At 46.7% G+C, this 22,568-nt stretch overlaps 1 protein-coding gene across 1 annotated transcript in view; it reads right to left on the reverse strand.

Moving 5' to 3' along the window:
• Positions 1–244: 244 nt before the first annotated feature.
• SCPEP1 (serine carboxypeptidase 1) overlaps positions 245–22,568 on the reverse strand; it is a 38,608-nt gene continuing 16,284 nt past the window's right edge. Inside the window, exons 6-13 of the mRNA XM_061176081.1 lie at positions 16,946–17,018; positions 13,182–13,219; positions 12,182–12,310; positions 11,493–11,586; positions 10,597–10,710; positions 8,014–8,151; positions 6,841–7,004; positions 245–2,892 (exon numbers count right to left, since the gene is read on the reverse strand). Coding sequence (XP_061032064.1) covers positions 2,830–2,892; positions 6,841–7,004; positions 8,014–8,151; positions 10,597–10,710; positions 11,493–11,586; positions 12,182–12,310; positions 13,182–13,219; positions 16,946–17,018 — 813 coding nt within the window. The 3' untranslated portion in view covers positions 245–2,829. The remainder of the gene's footprint in view (positions 2,893–6,840; positions 7,005–8,013; positions 8,152–10,596; positions 10,711–11,492; positions 11,587–12,181; positions 12,311–13,181; positions 13,220–16,945; positions 17,019–22,568) is intronic.

Genomic DNA, 22,568 nt, shown 5'->3' on the forward strand with positions numbered 1-22,568 from the left:
ACCCCAAAGGGTCTCCTGCAGTACCCCTTCTTACCCCCACCGTGCAGCAGCGACCCAGTCTCCCCTTGATAGTCAGGTCAATCACCCCAGCCAGTACTCTGCCTATTGATTCAGTGCCCAAAGAGGCCAGATGGCAGCTTCAAGTTCCAATTTAATGCAATCTTTGCTGTGTCTCCTGGTGAAAGCATTTCTCCTTTCGTAATGAAGATCTCTACACCAGCAGATGCTAAAACTGCAGAGATGGGAAGCAAAACTTTGACTATTGGATCATTAGGGTTAATACTGAGAGGATTGACTTTCATATTTATCCCTTGATTCCTGAACTTCTGAATCCAGGGTATGGGAGAAACATAATGCTGATTTAGAGAATTTACCACAAACTGGAGGACACTGCCCCAGCCCTTGCAAGATGTCACCACCTATTCGGCAATATAAGTGAATCTCCAAAAAGTCATTCAATTGTCTGTCAAAGCAGTTGCTTCGAGATGATGAAGACTAGGGTTGGACCAGTGAATTCCAAGAGCATGAACCCACTGCTGTATTTCATTTGCTGTGAATACCATGATGGTGGATGAGACATTCTGCAAGGCCACAGATGGTAGTTTTGGCAGAAGCACTGTGGGCAGGGAAGGCAAATCTATGTCCAGAGCAAGTGTCAATTCCAGTAAGAGCAACTTGCTGGCTCTTCCAAAATGAAAGTGGTCCAATGTAATCAACCTAACACCAGGTAGCTGGCTGATTCCTTGCAGCAATGGTGCCACATCAGGGGCTCAGTGCTGTCTCTGCTGCTGGCAGATTGGGCACTGAGCAGTAGCTGTAGCCAGGTCAGTCTTGGTGAACACACGTTCATGTTGCTGAGCCCATGCATAGCTTCCATCACTGTCACCAGGGCCACTCTGTTCACAAGTCCACAGGAGTTGCTGGGGAAGGGGGCTGTCTGTTGTCTACCAAATGGGTCATCCCATCCACCCGATTATTAAAACCTTCCTCTACCCTTCAGTGAGCATTCACATGGAACCCAAATATCTTCAGGCTCTGCCAATCAGAGAGCTCTATCCTCAGACCTCTCTCCTTCAGACCTTTCGATTTTCCAGTTGCACTCCTTCCAGTTCAACGACCCAACCAAACCATGACTTGGGGCAGACGCTTTCTTCTGGCCATCTCTCTTTGCAGGCAAAATAAACAGGTGCACTGCTCCCAGGTCTGTCCAGTAGGAGGATTTCCCTTCACCACCACCTTCCAGGGCTGTCCCAGAGAGAACTCCAGTGCCAAAGCTGTCCACTTTCAGGTGATGCATGCCCATCACACAGAACCATCTACAAACCAAGCCTGAGACTTTTCTTCCTCAGTCAACACATCATAGGGAATCCCATGAAGGCATGGGTGTGGGTTGAGAGAGAATACAATGTAGCAGGAACAGGGGCCTTAGGCAAGTCTGGGAATTTGCTATAGGATCTTAGGGCAAGAGACTCACCTCCTCAGACAGGGATGGAAGGGCTGCTTCCAGTGGCAAAAAAGCTTTGAGGTCCCAGGTTCATTGGAATCTGCCCATATGACATATCCTAATGTTCAAACTTTCACTCCTTCCCCCCAAATACCCTAACCTCTAATAAAAAGACTCTGTGAGGCTGGGAATTCAACTTGTGCTGTAATTCAACGCCCGAAGGACTCGTAAGACTCAGCAACTAGTTATACTCATAGTTCAATTTTTTTCCAGCAAATGATACCCGGCAGAAGCAGCAGGAGAACGATACGCATTGGTGGAGTCCAGGGGGACCCAGCACAAGCCTCTGGCCTTCTTCCCCGTCCACACAGGAGTACAGGAGCCCTCTCTTCCCAACAGCAAACCAAACTGTAGGGAAAGCGTGGAGCACCACCCAAGGAAGCCTGTTTTAGTCTCAGGTCAGCAGGGGCTGGTCACAAAGGCGTAACCTGTTAGTAACTCTTTCCTCACACACTGCAGGACGAGACTTCGGGTTTGGTTTTCAAAATCCCAGCCCCACAACTACAGGAAGTGGTATTTCTTTCAGGGCTATCATAGAAGCTATCAGGTCCCTTTGCAGATCTTGAGCCATGAATTAAAACTCAGAAGTCCCGAACTCATCATTTTAATTTTAAAGAAATGTTACAATTTTTTGACTGAACAAGTATGCTTTTAGGAAATTATTGTAAGAAAATGATAAGGATGTGTGTAAAAATGTAACTCACAGGATAAATCACCAGAGCACCGTTTATAAAAGCGACAAACTAGACACTGCTTATGGGAAACAACTGGGCATTTGGTAGGTAAATTATGGTACATCCATAAAATGGAATGCTCAGCAGACAACATACTGATGTGTGAACAAAGTAGACTGTGACATAACATAGCAATGATTGCATTTTTTGTAAAAAATATATATGTATGTATAGCAAACAAAGAATTGCAAGGATAAACACTTAAGTGGTAACAGTGCTTATCCCTGGGAAGGGAGCATATGAGTATTCATTTTGTTCTTTGTTTGCCTGTATTTCCTGTTTTTTCTATAAATCGCATAATTTGCTTTTGTAATAAGAAAATGTTAATCTATTTCAACCCTTCATTCTGATGAAAACAAATCCATTTTTTTAAAACTTAGTTTTCAGAAGCAGAAATGATTTCCAAGTTGTCACAGAGGCAATGATTTTGTTCTCTGTCGAAGCTGATGGGACCCTTCACAATCACAGCCCAAGTCACGTTCTCCCCCTGAGTCAGATTCGAAGGGAGAAGAGTGGTTCCTACACCTTCAGGGTGCTTGCTTCGGATTCCGTGCCCCGAAGGCAAGCAGCTCACCTCCAGCCCAGGCCATCCTATTCTTGCTGAGTCACCAGCCTCATCATCTGCAGAGCCACGTCCCCTTGGTCGGAAGGAACCTGGAAGCAAGCAGTATCCGCGTTAGCACTCCTGTTTCCATGCCTGGGGCTGGGGTCAGGGCCGGCATCCCAAGACAGAGCTGGGGGGCCAGCTCTGTGACAGTAACCTGGGAGGACAGCTGCACCTGGGTGCCATTCCTCAAAAGAGCGTCCCTTCTGTGAAATGACCCTACGCTGGACAAATCCTCTTCTGGGCCCCCACCTGCTGGGCTGCAGGGGTCTAGAGAAGCCAGCATTTAGGAAGGAATCTCCTATTCCATTTGGGGCTGATCTGTTGATTTCCTTCTTTCTTTCTTTTTTTCTTGGCCACACCGCATTCAGGATCTTAGTTCCCCAACCAGGGATGGAACCCTCGCCCCCTGCAGTGGAAGTGCGGAGTCTTAACCCCTGGACCACCAGGGAAGTTCCTGTTGATTTCTTTATAAGGGCTGTGCTTATGTTACTAGGATCCAGACTGTTCAAGGAAGAGGGAAGATTGTAAATATTTTAAAGGATTCTCTGTGTAGGAAGGGTCCCAGAGTGGAAGGGAAACTAACAGCAAATCTGTAAACCAACAAGACCCTTTGTTTGGGGCACCCCTGCTTTTACACAGTTATTCAACTTTTTGTTTTCCTGTAAGATTTTTCAAATAATTCTTGTAAAAAATCTCCTTCCCACACACCATCAAAAGGGGGAAGGGCAGACGCCTCAGGTTGTCCTCCACAAAGATGGGGGTAGAGTAGATGGCTCCAAGTTCTGAAATTCTGCGGCTCCACGATTCTCTCACACTCCTGCCCCCGACTCTCCTGCCAGGCTCGGTCCCCAGGAGGCACAGGCACGGTGGGGTATGCCAAAACGACACAATCAACTAAAGAGGAAGTGGTTGGGGGATGATTTAATAACAGTCTCCAACAGCTATTTTAAGGCTGCCCCCAACTGATGCCTTGTTCTACCGGTGACAAACCAAGAGGAAACGGGCCTGAACTCCTCACACCAGTGATAGCCCACAGCTGGTTCCTCCTGCCTCCCCCCTCCTCTCTGACCCCGCAGAGACCCTTTCTTGGAATAGTGTTGTGCTCTAGGACCTCCTACTGCCTTTTCCCAGTCAACACCGAAGGTACTCAGAGCCATGACAAAATGCCTTCTTAACCCTGTGTCCTGCTGCCTTGTCCACTGTCTCTTCGGATCAAGTTTATTAAAAGGGTGGGCTACTACTTCCTTCCGGTTTCTTAAAGGAAGTTGTCTTCTCTCCCTCACTGCTCATTCATTCGCTCTGTCCTTTCCGTGCTGGCGTCTGAGCCTGCCGATACACTAAACATGCTTTTGCCACAATTACCACCAACACCGGTGCACCCAAATCACTGCTTACACTTCAGTCCTTTATCTGAGCTCTTGGCAGCATTCGACACCACTGGCCCCTCTCTGCTTTGGGGATGTCCCTGGTCTCCCTCCTACTTTTCTAGCTGTTCTCTTCTCAAGTCTCATTTGTGGGTCCTTCTTTTTCCTCCTGCCTCTTAAATACTGGTGTATCCAGGGCCCTGACCCTGGCCTTTTCCATATTTGACTCCCGAATCGCTATCTCTAAGGACAAACATTTAACTCCAGACCCACAAATACACAATTTATATAGTCCATTGCCTATGGATAGCCCACTCGGCTGGTCTATAGACAAACAGTTACCAAGTCTTGCTTATTCTCCCTTCGAACATCAAATTCCTCTATGTCTCTCCCATCTGGATTATTATAAAAGCATCTTAGATCAGCTCTCTGCTCCAGTCTTGTCCCATGTCCTCTATTGCTAGAATGTTATTTCTTAGACAAATCTGGTAATTTTACTCCTTTGCTTAAAACTCCCCAGTGGCACATCATTGCTTTCAGGGTAGGTCTAAGCTCCTTACAGAGGTATGCAAAGTCTCCCTCTCCAGCCTCATGTCTCCTCAGTGATGCGGAGACAACCCTCTGAGGCTGCAGTTGCCTGAAGGCACCTCTGGACTTGCACGCACTGCTCTCTTTGACCCCACACCTTCTCCTCTTTACCCAGCTAACTCCTGCCCATCCTTAGGGCCTCATTTTTACCCCCAAGCCTGGACTGGGCCCCGTTCCCAGGGCCAAGCCCCATCTTGGGATTTCTCACCCCATGTTACTAGAGTCTCTTTGCCTGTCTGCCGTTCTGGTCCATGAGCTCCCGGAGGACAGAGATGGTGTATCATCCATCTGTGTACTCCCAGTACCTGGCACAGGGATGAGTAGTTATGAGACACTCAAATGTTTGCTCAGTGAATAAAGGAACCAAAGAGTAACTTTGGTTTCTCTTAAAGCTTGCAGCATCTTCATTTCTGGGAGGTTCTTAAGAGAAGACTAAGGGAAGGGCTTTCCTGGTGGCGCAGTGGTTGAGAGTCCGTCTGCCCATGCAGGGGACATGGGTTCGATCCCTGATTTGGGAAGATCCTACATGCCGCGGAGCAACTAAGCCCGTGTGCCACAACTACTGAGCCTGCGCTCTAGAGCCTGTGAGCCACAACTGCTGAGCCCACATGCCACAACTACTGAGGCCCGCGCGCCTAGAGCCTGTGCTCCGCAACAAGAGAAGCCACCGCAATGAGAAGCCTGCACACAGCAACGAAGAGTAGCCCCCGCTCACCGCAACTAGAAAAAGCCCATGCACAGCAACAAAGACCCAATGCAGCCGAAAATAAATAAATAAATAAAATAAATTTATTTAAAACAATAGAAGACTAAGGGTCAGAGAGGTTGAGGATAAGTTATCCATGGTCAAGATACCTAATAAATATTGTGAGAACAAGTATACCATATACCCAAGCTCCCACTTTCCTTTAGATCAGGGTTTCTCAACCTTGACACGACTAACGTTTTGTGCGGCACAATTCTCTGTGGTGGGGGGCCAGCCTGTGTGTGGCAGGATGTTTACCAGGATCCATGGCCTCTGCCCACCACACACCAGTAGCAACCTTCCCCATGCTGTGACAACCTCAAATGTCTCCAGACATCGCTGAAGTCCCCTTGGGGCAAAACTGACCCCAGTTGAGAACCACTATTGGTAACCCCCAAGCCCCTCAGCACTTCCTTGGCGATCCAAGTGAATGCTCTATGATGTGCTCACTGTGCAAATGAAGCTTTAAGGCCAGTTCCTTAGGCCCTCCTTTCTAGCCAGACAGCTGTCCCTCAGCCCCTTCTCTGTGGAGATTCTGTCTTAGCACAATGGCACCAAGCCTTACCATCATCCCTCCCACAGATCTCCTCCAGGAAACTGCCATCTTGGACGAAAGGAGAGCCTGCATTTAAATGGTTGGACCAAAGCATAACCATGAGGGAAACACCTGGGCCCCTTCTGCTTCCTCGGCATTCCTGCCTTTGGCTCCTTTGCAGGTAGTCTGTGTGTGTATGCGTGTGCACGTGTGCATGTGCTTGCATAGTGGATCCATCCCTCCATAATCTCCCTCAGTCCAGGGAAAGCTACTCAGTCCACCTACAGCCTAAGGGAAAACACTGTGTTTGCTAGGCAAGTGCAAGAGTGCTGCAGCCTCAGTGCTCGTCTTTGCAGGTGAAGCCTCTTCTGAACTGAAGTTCCAGAGCCACCGCTCCTCACAAACACTTGTACTCTGCACTGTGCTCAGCCTTACAGACCACCGAGCTCTGATTTCGCTCCCTGAAAATGTCAGGGAAAGACGATTTCTCCCTCCCTCCCTCCCTCCCTCAGGACAAGTTGTTCCTTTAGGACAAACTGTCCAGAGGAAAGTAACATTCAACTCATTTAACCTAAAGAGCAGAGGATAGAGAACCCAGCGTAAGTCTCTCAGGAGGATTTACTTTTTCAATGAAGCACAAATAGAGTTTCATTAGCGACCCCAAAACACCCCCAAACCCAATGCACTTATGAGACCAGTGAGTGTGGCTCCTCCACCCCCAACTCGAGTGGCAAATCTGGAACAAACGCTGACCCTCTCTCACCATGTGTCCAGCTCTGAGAATCCAGTAGAAAGCCAGGTTCTTGTGGGACTTGACAAAGGCAGAGGTTTCTGAAGTCTTAGGGTCACTGTGCAGGGGCTTCCACTTCAGCTGACTGAATTTGGGCAGTTCTGCCCACTTCAGTTTTCGCACCCAGGCCTCCTGACCTGGCAAGAGGGATGAAGAAGGCTCAGCGTTAAGAGCTGAGTGGAGTAGAAACCAAAATCTGGGTCCCATGATTCGGCCTGGAATTTGCAAGCTGGGATGTACATAAAACTCACTCCGGGATCTTGTTAAAATGCAAATTCCGATGCAGTAGGTCTGGGCAGGGCCTGGGACTCTGCATTTGTAGCACTGGGTGTCCCAGCCACAGCCAGGCTGCCCGGGAGAAACCTAACAGCTGTGACTACTTTTTGCCCCTGACCCTCCCGCTGCCCTACGCTCTGTAGGAAGGAAATCGGGGACCTCTGGAGGTGGACAGGGCTGCCAGGAGGACGGAGAAGCCTCAGGGTAAGGAGATGGTGGATCACACGGCGGAGCTCATGGAAGAAACACGGAACCTTTTCACATTGTCCTCAGTACCCCTGGCTCCCAAGTCGCAAAAATATTCAATCCTGCTGACTTTGAGGCACGCTCACACCCGCCAGACCACGTGCCTCGATTTATCTGCCAGTTCTGAGAACTTGCCTGAGCTTCTCCCTGGCCCTCCCTGAAACCAGAGATGGGCACAGGTGGCAGCCAGTGTGGGAGGGACCCCACCAAGACCACTTCCCCTGGGTCTTCATCTTTACAGGGTCAGCAGGGCTGTCTTGATTCATGCTGCAGTGCTTACCATCCCCTGTGACACTACACAAAAACGAGGTTTTCCCTCATTTAAATGGTGCCTTTGTCCAGTGGCTAGGGAAATGTCTTCTTTTTAAATTTCGAGGTGGGGGTGGGTATTATCCTTTTCTGTAATCATACCTAAGGCCTCAAAAGCTGGACAGGCCAGGCTTCTCTGAGGGGTCACAACCTCGGGCAGCCCTACCTTCTTCAACGAGTCAAGGTCAGGGGTGGATGCATGTAACAGGAAATGGCCTTCCTCCTGCCATTTCAATGTCAACAGTCCCCCAAGAGGCCAGTTCCCTTCCAGCTCAACCCACGACACTGGCTCCATGGGCCCCGAGTGGCTCCTACCCATGGTGTCCACGATGAGGTCAAGCTGTCCATTATACACGGTCACGTTGACCCCGGCTTCCAGCAGCTCGTCCACAATGCTGATGACTGGCTTCATGAAGTCCCCCTCCATGTTCAGGAAGACACTGGAAGCCTGGCCTGTACAAGGGGAAGGAGAAAGAGGTAGCAGCTTGGAACCTGCCAGAACAAGAGGCACCTTTCAGCCCAGAGCATCCAGCACCCACAAGTGACCACCACGCAGCACCTAACAAAGACCGAATACACAGCTGCTTCACCAACAGGGACGAGCTGGCCCAGAAATCTGTGCCCCGAGCTGGCCGTGTAGAAGGGGAGCCCAAACAGCACACGTGTCTGTTCATCCAGGTGCTTGTGATGACAGCAGATGCCATTTGTCATGAGGGATGGAAACCCAGAGAAAGCTAACACCCAAGGAAACAGGGAGGTTTAGAAAATACCCTTTGAGGGACTTCCCTGGTGGCGCAGTGGTTAAGGATCTGCCTGCCAACACAGAGGACACAGGTTCGAGCCCTGGTCCGGGAAGATCCCACATGCCGCGGATCAACTAAGCCCGTGCGCCACAACTACTGAGCTTGTGCTCTAGAGCCCGCGAGCCACAACTACTGAGCCCACATGCCGCAACAACTGAAGCCCGCGTGCTTAGAGCCCGTGCTCCACAACAAGAGAAGCCACCACAATGAGAAGCCCACGCACCGCAACAAAGAGTAGCCTCCGCTCTCCACAACTAGAGAAAAGCCCGCACGCAGCAACGAAGACCCAATGCAGCCAAAAAATAAATAAAATTAAAAAAAAAAAAAAAAGAAAAAGAAAATACCCATTGGGCTGGTCCTCTCAGGGGACAAACTGATTTGGGGCCAACATTAGTTTTCCTCCTTTGCTGAGTAATACCAGGGCCAAGGTTTTTTTGTTTTGCTTTGTTTTTGCTTTTTCAGGGCCAAGTTTTAAGCTCTTAGTTGGTAACTAAGCTTGTTACCTTAGTAACCAACAAATCAGCCCTAAACCAATTCGGAGCCAGCCCTTGGTAAAGTCGCATGGATGACTAGCCCCAGGCAAGAGAGGAGGCGGTCCGCACAGCCTTCTTGCTGGATCCCTGACCGTCACTGTCATCATACTGAACAACGGCAGCAGCCATCACTGATTTTTAGTTGCCAGTCACTGTGCTAAGTAAGCACTCTGTAAGCAACACCCTATTGCCTCCTTCCTTCACCAGCCCTGCGAGGTTAGGTTCTTTAGCCTGTGCAATGGATAAAGAAAATAAGGCTCAGAGAGGCTGAGAAACATGCCCCGGGCGAAACAGCCAGTGGCAAGCTGGGACCAGAACGCAGGCCTGGCTGACTCCGAAGTATGTAGGCCTTAACTGCAAACTGGACTTGGGACACTGAGGGTACCCGGAAAGTGCAGTCTGTCCTTTCCAGACCCATACACAGGCACACCCGGAGCCAGGGAGAGTTTGCTCTTATCAGTTTTCATCTGCAAAAGTGTAGTTGGCTCGCCCGTCCAGCCACACTGGGCAGGGAGGGAGGGTCCCTATAACGAGAGAAGCTGGGGCTAGACAACACTGTCATGAAGGTAAGATGAGGGGGTTGAGCTGAAAAGATGTGCTCTTGTGAGCTTGACCTTCACCTGGCCTCCTGGGGGTGCTCACATCTCCTCCTTCTCAGCATCCAACCTCCTGTGGGTGTCTGTACCCCTTAAAGCTCTGACACCACATTCTTTTATTTGAGCTAACTTTCCCCTCATTTCTAGAAAACTCTAAGGGGTGAGGGGGAAATGAAGACACTAGGTCTAGGACGAGTCCTCTGTTGACTGCATGTTGGGAGGATGGCCGCGTCCCCTGAAGAAGCCAGGGCCAGAGCCAAGTCCCAGCCTCTCCGCCACTGTCAAGGTTCTGCCCTAACAGAGGCATAGCTTTGGGGTCTCTTAGACATGAACAAAACCCTCCTCAGCTTGAGTGTTTCCCCTCCAGGAGTCTGGGAGTCCCACTTACTCATGGCTTCCCTATAAGACTGAGCAGGAACTTATGCAAGATTTCTACCTGGTCTCGGTCCCTGAGGACCCCGGTATTTCCCCACTATGACCTTCAGACCAGAATGCAATAGATGCCAGACCACATCCACATCAGGATGCCTGCAGAGGCCAGCCAGAGAGAGCTTCTCAAACTCCGTCCGAAAGGACCTTTGTCTGGAAGTCTCACCCACAACCAACTGCGGCCTTGGGCATGGCTTTTTTAATCTCAATTTTTTATTATGGAAAACCTCACACTGATACAGAAGTAAAGAGGAGGGTGTGATGATTCCCGTATACTCACTCCAGGCTTCCACTTATAAAACGTCGCTTCATTTCTCTCCCCACCCACTTCCCTTACCAACCCCCGATTTTGAACCAATTTTGGCATGTTATTTACTGTCTTTCTATGTTTGCTCATCTATCAATGTCGATACTGTTCTACCTGCAACACACTATCGCCACCACCAAAACCCACTCAGCAAATTAAGGTCTTTGAATTTCCACCTTTTTCACCCCCCAGCTCTACAAAAGACGCTTTAATTAGGTCACACAAGTTACCTCCCCAGGAGCAATCTTCAGGAATAATTTTGAGCTTCTTTCTGATGGGACCATTCATGAGCTGACTTAAGGCATCCTGCTGTAAGTGTCTCACGTGGCGCTGGAAAAGATGAACTAAAACAAACTGGTACACGGTGAGTCAAAGGACTGGAAATAAGACCAAGAGAACCTCTTTTCTAAGCTGCCAGGGATGCTGTGTGTAAGAGGGAGGCCTGCACCTGGAAAAAGAAAAGTGTCCCCCTGATTCCCCCCAGATGGCGGGGGGCGGGGGGAGTCAGGAACCTGTTCAAAGTGGAGATGCTTTATTGGTTTTGATTGCTGCATTTTATGTACTCTGGGGCCACTGACATTATCCAGCACGGCCAAAGGCAATCAGCTGAGTGGAATCTAGAGGCCTCCTGCAGCTTCTACATGGCGGGAGGATACCAGGCATTCAGCACCCGCAGGGAAGACAACTCAATCCAGCCTTTAGGAGAACTGACATCATAATTCAATGTGCAGAAGCTGGTTTCCAAACTTCAAAACGCTATCTAAGTGCAAGAAGCCGGATGCAAAAGACTACCTAGTGCATGACTCCATCTATGTGAAATGTCCTGAAATGGCCAATCTAGAGAGGCAGAAAGCAGATTAGTGGTTGCCTGGGGCTGGGAGTGGGAACAGAAATTGACTGCAGACAGACATGTGGGATCTTTCTGGGGTGATGGAAATGTTCTAAAACTGGATTGTGGTGATGAGTGCACAACTCTGTAAATAAACTAAAAACCATGGAAAATTACACACTTAAAATGGGTGAATTTTATGGTATGTAAATTATATATCAATAAAGCTTTTTAAAAAATTGGCTTCCTCTCACACGGAGGCTGAGACAGGGTCTAGCAACTTCAAGGTCCACTCACCTAGGTGGCTCTGGGTGAATTCTAGACTCGATTTCACGGTAGACATGGGAGACGTCTTAGTTAAGATGTTATAGAAGTTCACCCCATCTGTGTTCTGAAATACAGAAGAAATATATTTGGCTGTTTGTTTTATTTATTCATTATCAAAGTTGCAAAAGAGAACGGCACCTGGTTCTCCACCTTATCCGAGGACAGCTTTAACTCTGTACATTTGCTCGGACCAGAAAGAAATGTAGCCCTGAAGGCTCAGAGACCAGCAGTGTCAGCCCGGTCTCCTGGGGTAGTGAGCTTCAATGCCGCAGGAGAAAATCAAGGGCCTGTGTGTTAATTACCAGGGAAAACTGAGCTACAGTGTCCTACACACTCAAGTCCTCAGCCTGTGCATTCTTCCCTCCTGGCTCACTGGGGCTAGAGCACTGCTCGGCAAGGATCCAAACACTTGCCTCTGTGGGACATATTCTTTTTTATAGAAGCCATACCTTCAGTCGAGGGGCAGGCAAGTCTTGCAGGCTGGGTGGCTTTCTGACCCTGTCTTTGCTCAGACTTGTCAGATGTATCGTTTAGTTTGACATCATTTCTTGACTTGTGGGCAGTCTCAGGATAGATCCCAATCCTAACAACACCAACCAAGGTCCCTTCACCCAAGGGGAAAAGCCAAGCAGGCTGGCCCCGAGCGTGTCCCCTCTTACCTGTTCGATGACCATTTCTGCTTTCCCCCACAGCTCGGTGGCCTCTTTGTAGAGTCTCTTATTTATGGCATCCAGGACTTGCTCTGCAACCCGAGACACCTCTGCCAGACCTTGGTCGTCGAGAAGAGACTGGAACGCAAAGCAAGAACTAAAAGGCCCACTTTGTGAGAGACACAAATCTGGCATTGCTCCAGTTAGGGATGGGTAACAGAAACAGTGGCAGGAAGGAGAAAGGGGACCGTCCATATGAAAGCACAGCATTACAAGTGCTGTGTTTATTGATGAAGGAAATATAAGAAAATGGTAACTGAGTCTAAGTGATGGGTATATGGGTGTTCACCATGATCTTTCAACTTTTCTGCATATTTGAAAATGTCTGGGGCTTCCCTGGTGGCGCAGTGGTTAAGAATCCGCCTGCCAATGCAGGGGACATGGGTTCAAGCCCTGGTCTGGGAAGATCCCACATGCCACGGAGCAACTAAGCCCGTGCACCACAACTACTGAGCCTGCACTCTAGAGCCCGCGAGCCACAACTACTGAGCACACGTGCCACAGCTACTGAAGCCCACATGCCTAGAGCCCGTGCTCCGCAACAAGAGAAGCCACCACAATGAGAAGCCTGCGTGCTGCAACGAAGAGTAGCCCCCACTCACCGCAACTAGAGAAAGCCCGCGCGCAGCAACGAAGACCCAACGCAGCCAAAAATAAATAAATAAAATAATTTTTAAAAAAAAAAGCTGGTGTGGGGGATTTAAAAATGTGCATTTCTTGTACCTGGAGAAATGGGATAACTGTGCTGATATTTCTTTAAATTTGTCCCCAAGGCCGGCTGTTGCTTAGGGTCTTTGATTTGATATGGATTATTTGATAAGTCCCTAAGGGGCAGTGTCAACCACATTGGCAAACCCAGCTAGCTTTGTCCTTCCTTCAGACAGAGCCAGAAGAGGTCAGCTGGGCTGTTAACCACAGAAGGTTCAGAGTTGGGGACTCATCTACTTACCATGCTGTACAAGTAAGGTCCCCAGGAGAGCACTGAATCTAAAGGAAACCACATAAGAATAAAATAAGTTTGTTGCGGCTCTGTCCTCCCCCCAAAATACCTAACTAGTTTTCCTTCCAAAGCAGAAAGAGACAGAAGAAATGCAGTGGCTTTGGGTCTGAAGGCTCCTTAACTCACCAGGGCCCATGCAGGGCTGATGTCTCAGTGGCTGGGAGGTGGGGCGAGGCTGTGGGGGTCTTTCTGTTGACTCAGGACTAAATGCCACATTAATTTGGCCTGATACTGGCGCAGCCAGTGAGTCATCGCCAGGGATGGCACCACAGGCAAGCAGTGCGTGTACAGTGGAGGCTCTCATTTGCAGACTTCTAGACTTTGTGACAGCCTAAAATATTTCCCCACCTTCACAGTTCTGCTCTGCATCCTGCCTGCTCCTCCAATTTGGGGACGCCAGCTTCCTAATTAAGGAAGAAGACTAATGAACTCACAACAAGTGTCTGTGCTGTACTGCCAATCGATTCATTTCAATTCCGAAAATGTATGGAGAGTTTACTATGGGCCTAAAGCCAGTAAGGAGCTTTATAAGATATAAACATGAGTAAGACAATACCTGACTTCAAAGAGAATAGTTGGGCTTGGTTTGGACAAGTTCACAACTACCATAACACTAAGTACGGCTAGTGCCATTGAGAGATGTGCTAAAAAAGTAGCAAGGACCACAACTTTTTTTTTTTTTGGCTTATGTGATTTTTCTCTTCTGTAATTAAAAACAAAATTGAAGTATAGTTGATTTACATCAAGGACCACAACTTATAGAGCACATTTGAACACGTCACTCCTTTGCTTAAAAGCCTTCAATGGTTCCCCCTAAGCCCAAGTATCTCAAAGTCTGTTTCAAATAACCTCAGTTCTGCAGGATGTTAACCTAAGTATTAGAAGGAAAAATGACTTGCTGGTGAAATACCTTTGGGGTTATGCAAAAGACAACACATTTTTTTTTTACTGCAGGACTTCTCAGAGCCTTTAATGTGCCTGTGAACCTTGAGGAAGGGGACCAGTATTTGGCACTTCTGAAACTTATTTGGCCATGGAGCCCTTTGCATAGCACTTCATTGGACTGGTATTCTTCAGAGCACACCCTGAGAAATGCAGGCACACCAGGTCCTTCAGGACCTAGCTGTCATCCACCTCTCCAGCTAAACCATCAAGCCTGTGCCTCAGTTTCTTATAAAGAATCATCTGCAGTTCTCCAATGCATCCCATTCCCTGCTTGATCTAGACCAGGGACTGATAAACTTTTTCTGAAAGAAAGAGATAAATAATAAATATTTCTGGTTTTGCAGGCCAACTGGTCTCTGTTACAACTACTCAACTCTGTTTTTGCAGCCTCCAAACAGTCAGAGGATATGTAAATAAATAGGTGTGACTGTGTCCCAGTAAAAACTTTATTTACCAAAGCAGAGTGGCAGGACAGACTTGACTTGGAGGCCGTAGTTTGCTGAACTCTGATGTGGACCTCTGATGTCCAACAGAACTTTCTGCAATGATGGAAATGTTCTATATCTTTTTCTTTTTTTTTTTTTTTTCTTCCACACCGCGAGGCTTGTGGGATCGTAGTTCCCCGACCAGGGATTGAACCCGTGCCCCCTGCAGTGGAAGCACAGAGTCCTAACCCACTGGACCGCCAGGGAATTCTCAAAATGTTCTATATCTGTGTGGTCCAAAACAATAGTCATCAGCCACATGTAGCTATTGGGCACTTTGAAATTGTGGGTAGTACAAATGAAAGATGGAAAATTTTATGTATTTTAATTAATTTAGTCATATGTGGCTATGGCTACCATATTGAACCGTGCAGATCTTCTTGAAGAAATGAAGCATGTCTGTGTGTCTTTCCTAGCACCCAACAAAACAACTACTCCCTAGCAAGCAATTAATAATTGCGTATGAAAATTAACAGTACTTCTTCAAAAAAGGGAGTACTTCTGGGGTGGAAGAGTGATATGTAAGGTGGATCTGGAAGGAGGGATCAAGGTGGACCTGGAAGGAGGGATTAAGAGCTGGGCAGGAAGATTCAAAAGGGGAGGTGGGTTGCAACAAGGTGAATTCGGGAGATTTTGGACCAGATGAAGAGCACATGCAAAGCCATGAGGCTAACTTACTGGTCTCAGGGAGGAATGCAGGGTAATGGTTAAGTGCATGGATTCCAATGCCTGCTGCCTTCATGTGCATCCTGGCTTTAGCTGTGTGACTTTAGGAAGATTGCTTAACCTCTCTGAGTCTCCATTTCATCACCTCCAAAACTAGGATAATAATACCATCCATCCCAGGGAGCTGTTGCAAGCATTAAGTGAAGTTAACACATGAAAAGTGTTTAGTGTTATTAACACAGCTGTGATGAGACCCTCGAAGGAAGCGTGAGGCCAGTACTGTCACTCTGAGTGAGACACCTGGCAGGAAACCTGCTGGCCCCCTCACGCCTGAGGTCAAGGCTTCTGCAACATCTTGGCGTCCTAGGAAGTACATCCAGGAAGGAAACACAAAGAGCAGCCCTTTTCGCAATGCGGACTGAGCTCTCAGTTCTGTCCTTTCAGTCCTGCCCTGGAGATGCCAAGAACGAGGGCAAGAAATAACCATTCCAAGCAGCTTCAGAATGTCTTGAATCCATCAGGGACATGGCTCTGTAACAAGCCAAATCTCTATCTTTTAAGGGGAAAATATTACCTTTTATAAATTATTATTTTTAAAAACCTGAGGCATAATTACACATCACAAACCATAGACATACATTTAGAAGAGTTTCGATTAACACATCCACTCATGTAACAACCACCCAACGAGAGCCTAAAAAGTTCCTTCGTGACCCTTTCCAGCTTATTCCCCTCCCTCCTTCAGAGGCAACTTCTCTTCTGAAATCTAACTCTACAGTTTGGTTTTGCCTGTGAAAAGTCATCTTTTGTTAGGTTAGGGCAGTAGTTCTTAACTGGGGTGATTTTGTCCCCTGGGGACATTTGGCAATATGTCTGGAGATATTGTTGGTTGCCACGCTGGGGTGGAAATACTGGCATCTAACGGGTAGAGATGCTGCTAACATCCTCACTGCACAGGACACCCCCCTACAACAAAGAATCACATGATGCTCAAAACATCAACATTGCTGAGATTTAGAAATCCTCACTAGAGTTAATCCTACCACAGTGACTATTTCAGATGCCTGAAGCCACACCCTGGGTGTATACAATCCAAACAACTTTTATCTATACTCCCAACAAGGATGCTCAGGTTACGAAATTTCAAACCTCTGAGTTACAGGACCAGATGGTAGCCCTGCCTCACCATCAAAATGAGCAACAGGTGGGAATTTCACCCCAAATGCTCATGTTAGCATAAGGATGGTGGACAGGATGAGATGACAAACAGACTTGGGTTTGAATCCTGCCCAGGCGACTCATTCTGTGTGCCAGAGGGCAAATTCCATCATCTTTCTAAGTCTCTAGAATGTCTTCAACTGTAAAATTTGATTCTTTTGTTGTGAAAATCAAATAAGAGACATCGGTTCAGCCTGTAGCAGTCCATGGTAGGTGCTCTGTGAATGAGTTCTCACCCTTGAATTTCTTGGAATACTCCTGGGGCAAACACTTTCTGTGCCGACTTCTTCAAGGACCCAGAGAATTCCATTGCTTTGTTCTTTGATCTAGACACCACAGCCCAAAGTCCTGAACGGTAGGGAAAGGGAATTTTAAAATGTCTGAAAATTCCCTACTTACCGATGGGAGAGATCCAGGAGTCACCCAAAGCAACCCCGGCAAAGTTGCACTGGATGGTCCCTTGCTGAATGGCCTGAAAGAGAAGCCAAGAAATATCCTTGTCAAGAAGACCCAGGGGCCTCCATCCCTTCCTCAACATGAGGGAGCCAAGCCTTTATACACTGCCTTTCCTGAGCAGAGAAAGCTCCTGCCCATCCAGGATACTCTGGATATCCAAAGACAACAGATGCCCACTAGAGGGTAAGGGTAACTCTTTCCTGCTGCCATTTGCAAAATGAGTAGGAACTGTTTGAGTTTTCCCAAGGGTGTTGGCAGGATGTGTGGGGGATCTGGTGTAGCCCCTATCTCTTCCTTAGAAGGGACGCTGGCACCCTTTCCCCTGGAGGTCTCTGATTTCTCACAAGGTGCTCTGGGGGCTCTCTGGGTACAATCGCCACTGTCTGCGTGGCCGTCACTGGAGAGGTGGGAGGCCTCCTCAGAAGGTCCTTGAGGGTGGGATGGATGCCTTAGGACTGGGAACTCATGCCCCTTGCTGCTTTTATCCACTTAAAAGGAATTCATCTGCCCAGTAGCAGAACATTGGAAACAACTGAAATATTTATCAATAGGATGGGCTAAATTAATTATGGTTATTTCCATGGTGCATGATGCAGCTTAAAAAAAGGAATGAGAAGGCTTTTTATGGTCGAATATAAAAAGATCTCCAGGGTATATTGTTAAAGTAAAAAAGAGACATGTAGAATAGTGTGCAGTATATACAATCATTTGTATAAAAATGGGGGAAAAGAATACACAAGAACTAGCTTATATAGGCATGAAATACTCTGAAAAGGTACAGAAAAAACTAATAGAGGTTGCCTTGGGCGGCGGACAGAGGCAAGACGGAGAATTTTTATAGCATACCATTTACATATTTTGAATTTTGAATTATGTGAATGCACAAGCTATTCAGAGATCTAAAATAAGAAAACAATGAATAGCCTGACTTTGAACACTGGTAATAAAAGAGAAAAAATTATGCCATTATTTGGCTTTTCCAAAAGGAACTTATTTCAAGTTACTTAAATAGTCCCAGCTGATGAGGAAAAGTTCCACTTTATAGGAGAATACCAGCTAACAAATGTGAACAAAATGAAGGGAGGATAAAACCATCATTTGGAAACTCCTAATGAAATTACTGACTTGTGTAAGAATTAAAAATTGATGTTAAAACCATTATTCAGCGAAAGATGGATGAAGAACTGGACATCCAAGTCATGTGAAAATAACACAACTCAGATCATTTTCTGTCCAGGCGGAGGGTATAGGAGTTCAATGGAGGGATCAGACTAGATCTGGATATTATGTGCCCTCTGATTCAAAGCAAAATGAAGTGCACAACATCCCCTACATCAGAGGCTGGCAATTTTTTCTATAAGGGGCAGATATTAAATATTCTAGACTTTGAAGAACAAAAGTCTACTACGTTGCAATTACTCAACTCTGCCACTGTACTGCTAAAGCAGCCACAGGCAATATGTAAACAAGTGAGAGTTCTAATGAAACTTTATTTGTGGAGGAGCTTCAAGATGGCAGAGGAGTAAGACGTGGAGATCACCTTCCTCCCCACAAATACAACAGAAATACATCTACATGTGGAGCAGCTCCTACAGAACACCTACTGAATGCTGGCAGAAGACCTCAGACCTCCCAAAAGGCAAGAAACTCCCCACGTACCTGGGTAGGGCAAAAGAATAAAGAAAAAACAGAGACAAAAGAATAGGAACGGGACCTGCACCAGTGGGAAGGAGCTGTGAAGGAGGAAAGGTTTCCACACACTAGGAAGGCCTTTTGTGGGCGGAGACTGCGAGTGGCAGAGGGGGGAGCTTCGGAGCCACAGAGGAGAGCGCAGCCACAGGGGTGCGGAGGGCAAAGCGGAGAGATTCCCGCACGGAGGATCGGTGCCGAGTAGCACTCACCAGCCCGAGAGGCTTGTCTGCTCACCCGCCGGGGCGGGCAAGGGCTGGGAGCTGAGGCTCGGGCTTCGGAGGTCAGATCCCAGGGAGAGGACTGGGGTTGGCTGCGTGAACACAGCCTGAAGGCGGCTAGTGCGCCACAGCTAGCCAGGAGGAAGTCCGGGAAAAAGTCTGGAGCTGCCGAAGACGCACGAGACTTTTTCTTGCCTCTTTGTTTCCTGGTGCGGGAGGAGAGGGGATTCAGAGCGCCGCTTAAAGGAGCTCCAGAGACAGGCGCCAGCCGCGGCTATCAGCGCGGTCCCCAGAGACGGGCATGAGACGCTAAGGCTGCTGCTGCCGCCACCAAGAAGCCTGTGTGTGAGCACAGGTCACTCTCCACACCTCCCCTCCCGGGAGCCTGTGCCGCCCGCCACTGCCAGGGTCCCGGGATCCAGGGACAACTTCCCCGGGAGAACGCACGGCGCGCCTCGAGCTGGTGCAACGTCACGCTGGCCTCTGCCGCCGCAGGCTCGCCCCGCATCCCTACCCTTCCCTCCCCCCCGCCTGAGTGAGCCAGAGCCCCCAAAGCAGCTGCTCCTTTAACCCCGTCCTGTCTGAGCAAAGAACAGACGCCCTCAGGCGACCTACACGCAGAGGCGGGGCCAAATCCAAAGCTGAACCCCAGGAGCTGTGCGAACAAAGAAGAGAAAAGGAAATTTCTCCCAGCAGCCTCAGGAGCAGCGGATTAAATCTCCACAGTCAACTTGATGTAACTGCATCTGTGGAATACCTGAACAGACAACGAATCATCCCAAATTGAGGAGGTGGACTTTGGGAGCAACGATATATATATTTTTTTCCCTTTTTCTCTTTTTGTGAGTGTGTATGTGTATGCTTCTGTGTGTGATTTTGTCTGTATAGCTTTGCTTTTACAATTTGCCGTACCGTTCTGTCCGTTTTTTTTTTTTTTTCCTAGTATAGTTTTTAACACTTGTTATCATTGGTGGATTTGTTTTTTGGTTTGGTTGCTCTCTTCTTTCTTTCTTTTTTTTTTTTTATTACTTTAAAAATTTTTTTTAATAATTATTTTTTATTTTAATAACTTTATTTTATTTTATTTTACTCTATTTTATCTTCTTCTTTCTTTCTTTCTTTTTTTCCTCCCTTTTATTCTGAGCCGTGTGGATGACAGGCTCTTGGTGCTCCAGCCAGACATCAGGGCTGTGCCTCTGAGGTCGGAGAGCCAAGTTCAGGACACTGGTCCACAAGAGACCTCCCAGCTCCACGTAATATCAAACAGCGAAAATCTCCCAGAGATCTCCATCTCAACACCAAGACCCAGCTCCACTCAATGACAAGCAAGCTACAGTGCTGGACACACTATGCCAAACAACTAGCAAGACAGGAACACAACCCCATCCATTAGCAGAGAGGCTGCCTAAAATCATAATAAGGCCACAGACACCCCGAAATACACCACCAGATGTGGACCTGCCCAACAGAAAGACAAGATCCAGCCTCATCCACCAGAACACAGGCACTAGTTCCCTCCACCAGGAACCATACACAACCCACTGAACCAACCTTAGCCACTGGGGACACACACCAAAAACAACGGGAACTACGAACCTGCAGCCTGAGAAAAGGAGACCCCAAGCACAGTAAGTTAAGCAAAATGAGAAGACAGAGAAACACACAGCAGATGAAGGAGCAAGGCAAAAACCCACCAGACCTAACAAATGAAGAGGAAATAGCAGTCTACCTGAAAAAGAATTCAGAATGATAGTAAAGATGATCCAAAATCTTGGAAATAGAATGGAGAAAATACAAGACACTTTTAACAAGGACTTAGAAGAACTAAAGAGCAAACAAACAGTGATGAGCAACAGAATAAATGAAATTAAAAATTCTCTAGAATGGATCAATAGCAGAATAACTGAGGCAGAAGAATGGATAAGTGACCTGGAAGATAAAATAGTGAAAATAATTACTACAGAGCAGAATAAAGAAAAAAGAATGAAAAGAATTGAGGACAGTCTCAGAGACCTCTGGGACAACATTAAATGCACCAACATTCAAATTATAGGGGTCCCAGAAGAAGAAGAGAAAAAGAAAGGGACTGAAAAAATATCTGAAGAGTTTATAGTTGAAAACTTCCCTAATATGGGAAAGGAAATAGTTAATCAAGTCCAGGAAGCACAGAGAGTCCCATACAGGATAAATCCAAGGAGAAACACGCCAAGACACATACGAATCAAACTATCAAAAATTAAATACAAAGAAAAAATATTAAAAGCAGCAAGGGAAAAACAACAAATAACACACAAGGGCATCCCCATAAGGTTAACAGCTGATCTTTCAGCAGAAACTCTGCAAGCCAGAAGGGAGTGGCAGGACATATTTAAAGTGATGAAGGAGAAAAACCTACAACCAAGATTACTCTACCCAGCAAGGATCTCATTCAGATTTGACGGAGAAATTAAAACCTTTACAGAGAAGCAAAAGCTAAGAAAATTCAGCACCACCAAACCAACTTCACAACAAATGCTAAAAGAACTTCTCTAGGCAGGAAACACAAGAGAAGGAAAAGACCTACAATAAGAAACCCAAAACAATTAAGAAAATGGTAATAGGAACATACATGTAGATAATTACCTTAAATGTAAAAGGATTAAATGCTCCAACCAAAAGACATAGACTGGCTGAATGGATACAAAAACAAGACGCGTATATATGCTGTCTACAAGAGACCCACTTCAGACCTAGGGACACATACAGACTGAAAGTGAGGAGATGGAAAAAGATATTCCATGCAAATGGAAATCAAAAGAAAGCTGGAGCAGCAATTCTCATATCAGACAAAATAGACTTTAAAACAAAGACTATTATAAGAGACAAAGAAGGACACTACATAATGATCAAGGGATCAATCCAAGAAGAAGATATAACAATTGTAAATATTTATGCACCCAACATAGGAGCACCTCAATACATAAGGCAAATGCTAACAGCCATAAAAGGGGAAATCAACAGTAACACAATCATAGTAGGGGACTTTAACACCCCATTTCACCAATGGACAGATCATCCAAAATGAAAATAAATAAGGAAACACAAGCTTTAAATGATACATTAAACAAGATGGACTTAATTGATATTTATAGAACATTCTATCCAAAAACAACAGAATACACATTATTCTCAAGTGCTCATGGAACATTCCCCAGGATAGATCATATCTTGAGTCACAAATCAAGCCTTCGTATTTAAGAAAATCGAAATCATATCAAGTATCTTTTCCAACCACAACACTATGGGACTAGATATCAATTACAGGAAAAAAATCTGTAAAAAATACAAACACACGGAGGCTAAACAATACACTACTTAATAACCAAGAGATCACTGAAGAAATCAAAGAGGAAATCAAAAACTACCTAGAAACAAATGACAATGAAAACATGACGACCGAAAACCTATAGGATGCAGCAAAAGCAGTTCTAAGAGGGAAGTTTATAGCAATACAATCCTACCTTAAGAAACAAGAAACATCTCAAATAAACAACCTAACCTTACACCTAAAGCAATTAGAGAAAGAAGAACAAAAAAACCCCAAAGTTAGCAGAAGGAAAGAAATCATAAAGATCAGATCAGAAATAAATGAAAAAGAAATGAAGGAAACGATAGCA

Source organism: Eubalaena glacialis, chromosome 19 (genome assembly GCF_028564815.1).
Source record: "Eubalaena glacialis isolate mEubGla1 chromosome 19, mEubGla1.1.hap2.+ XY, whole genome shotgun sequence".
NCBI lineage: Eukaryota > Metazoa > Chordata > Mammalia > Artiodactyla > Balaenidae > Eubalaena > Eubalaena glacialis.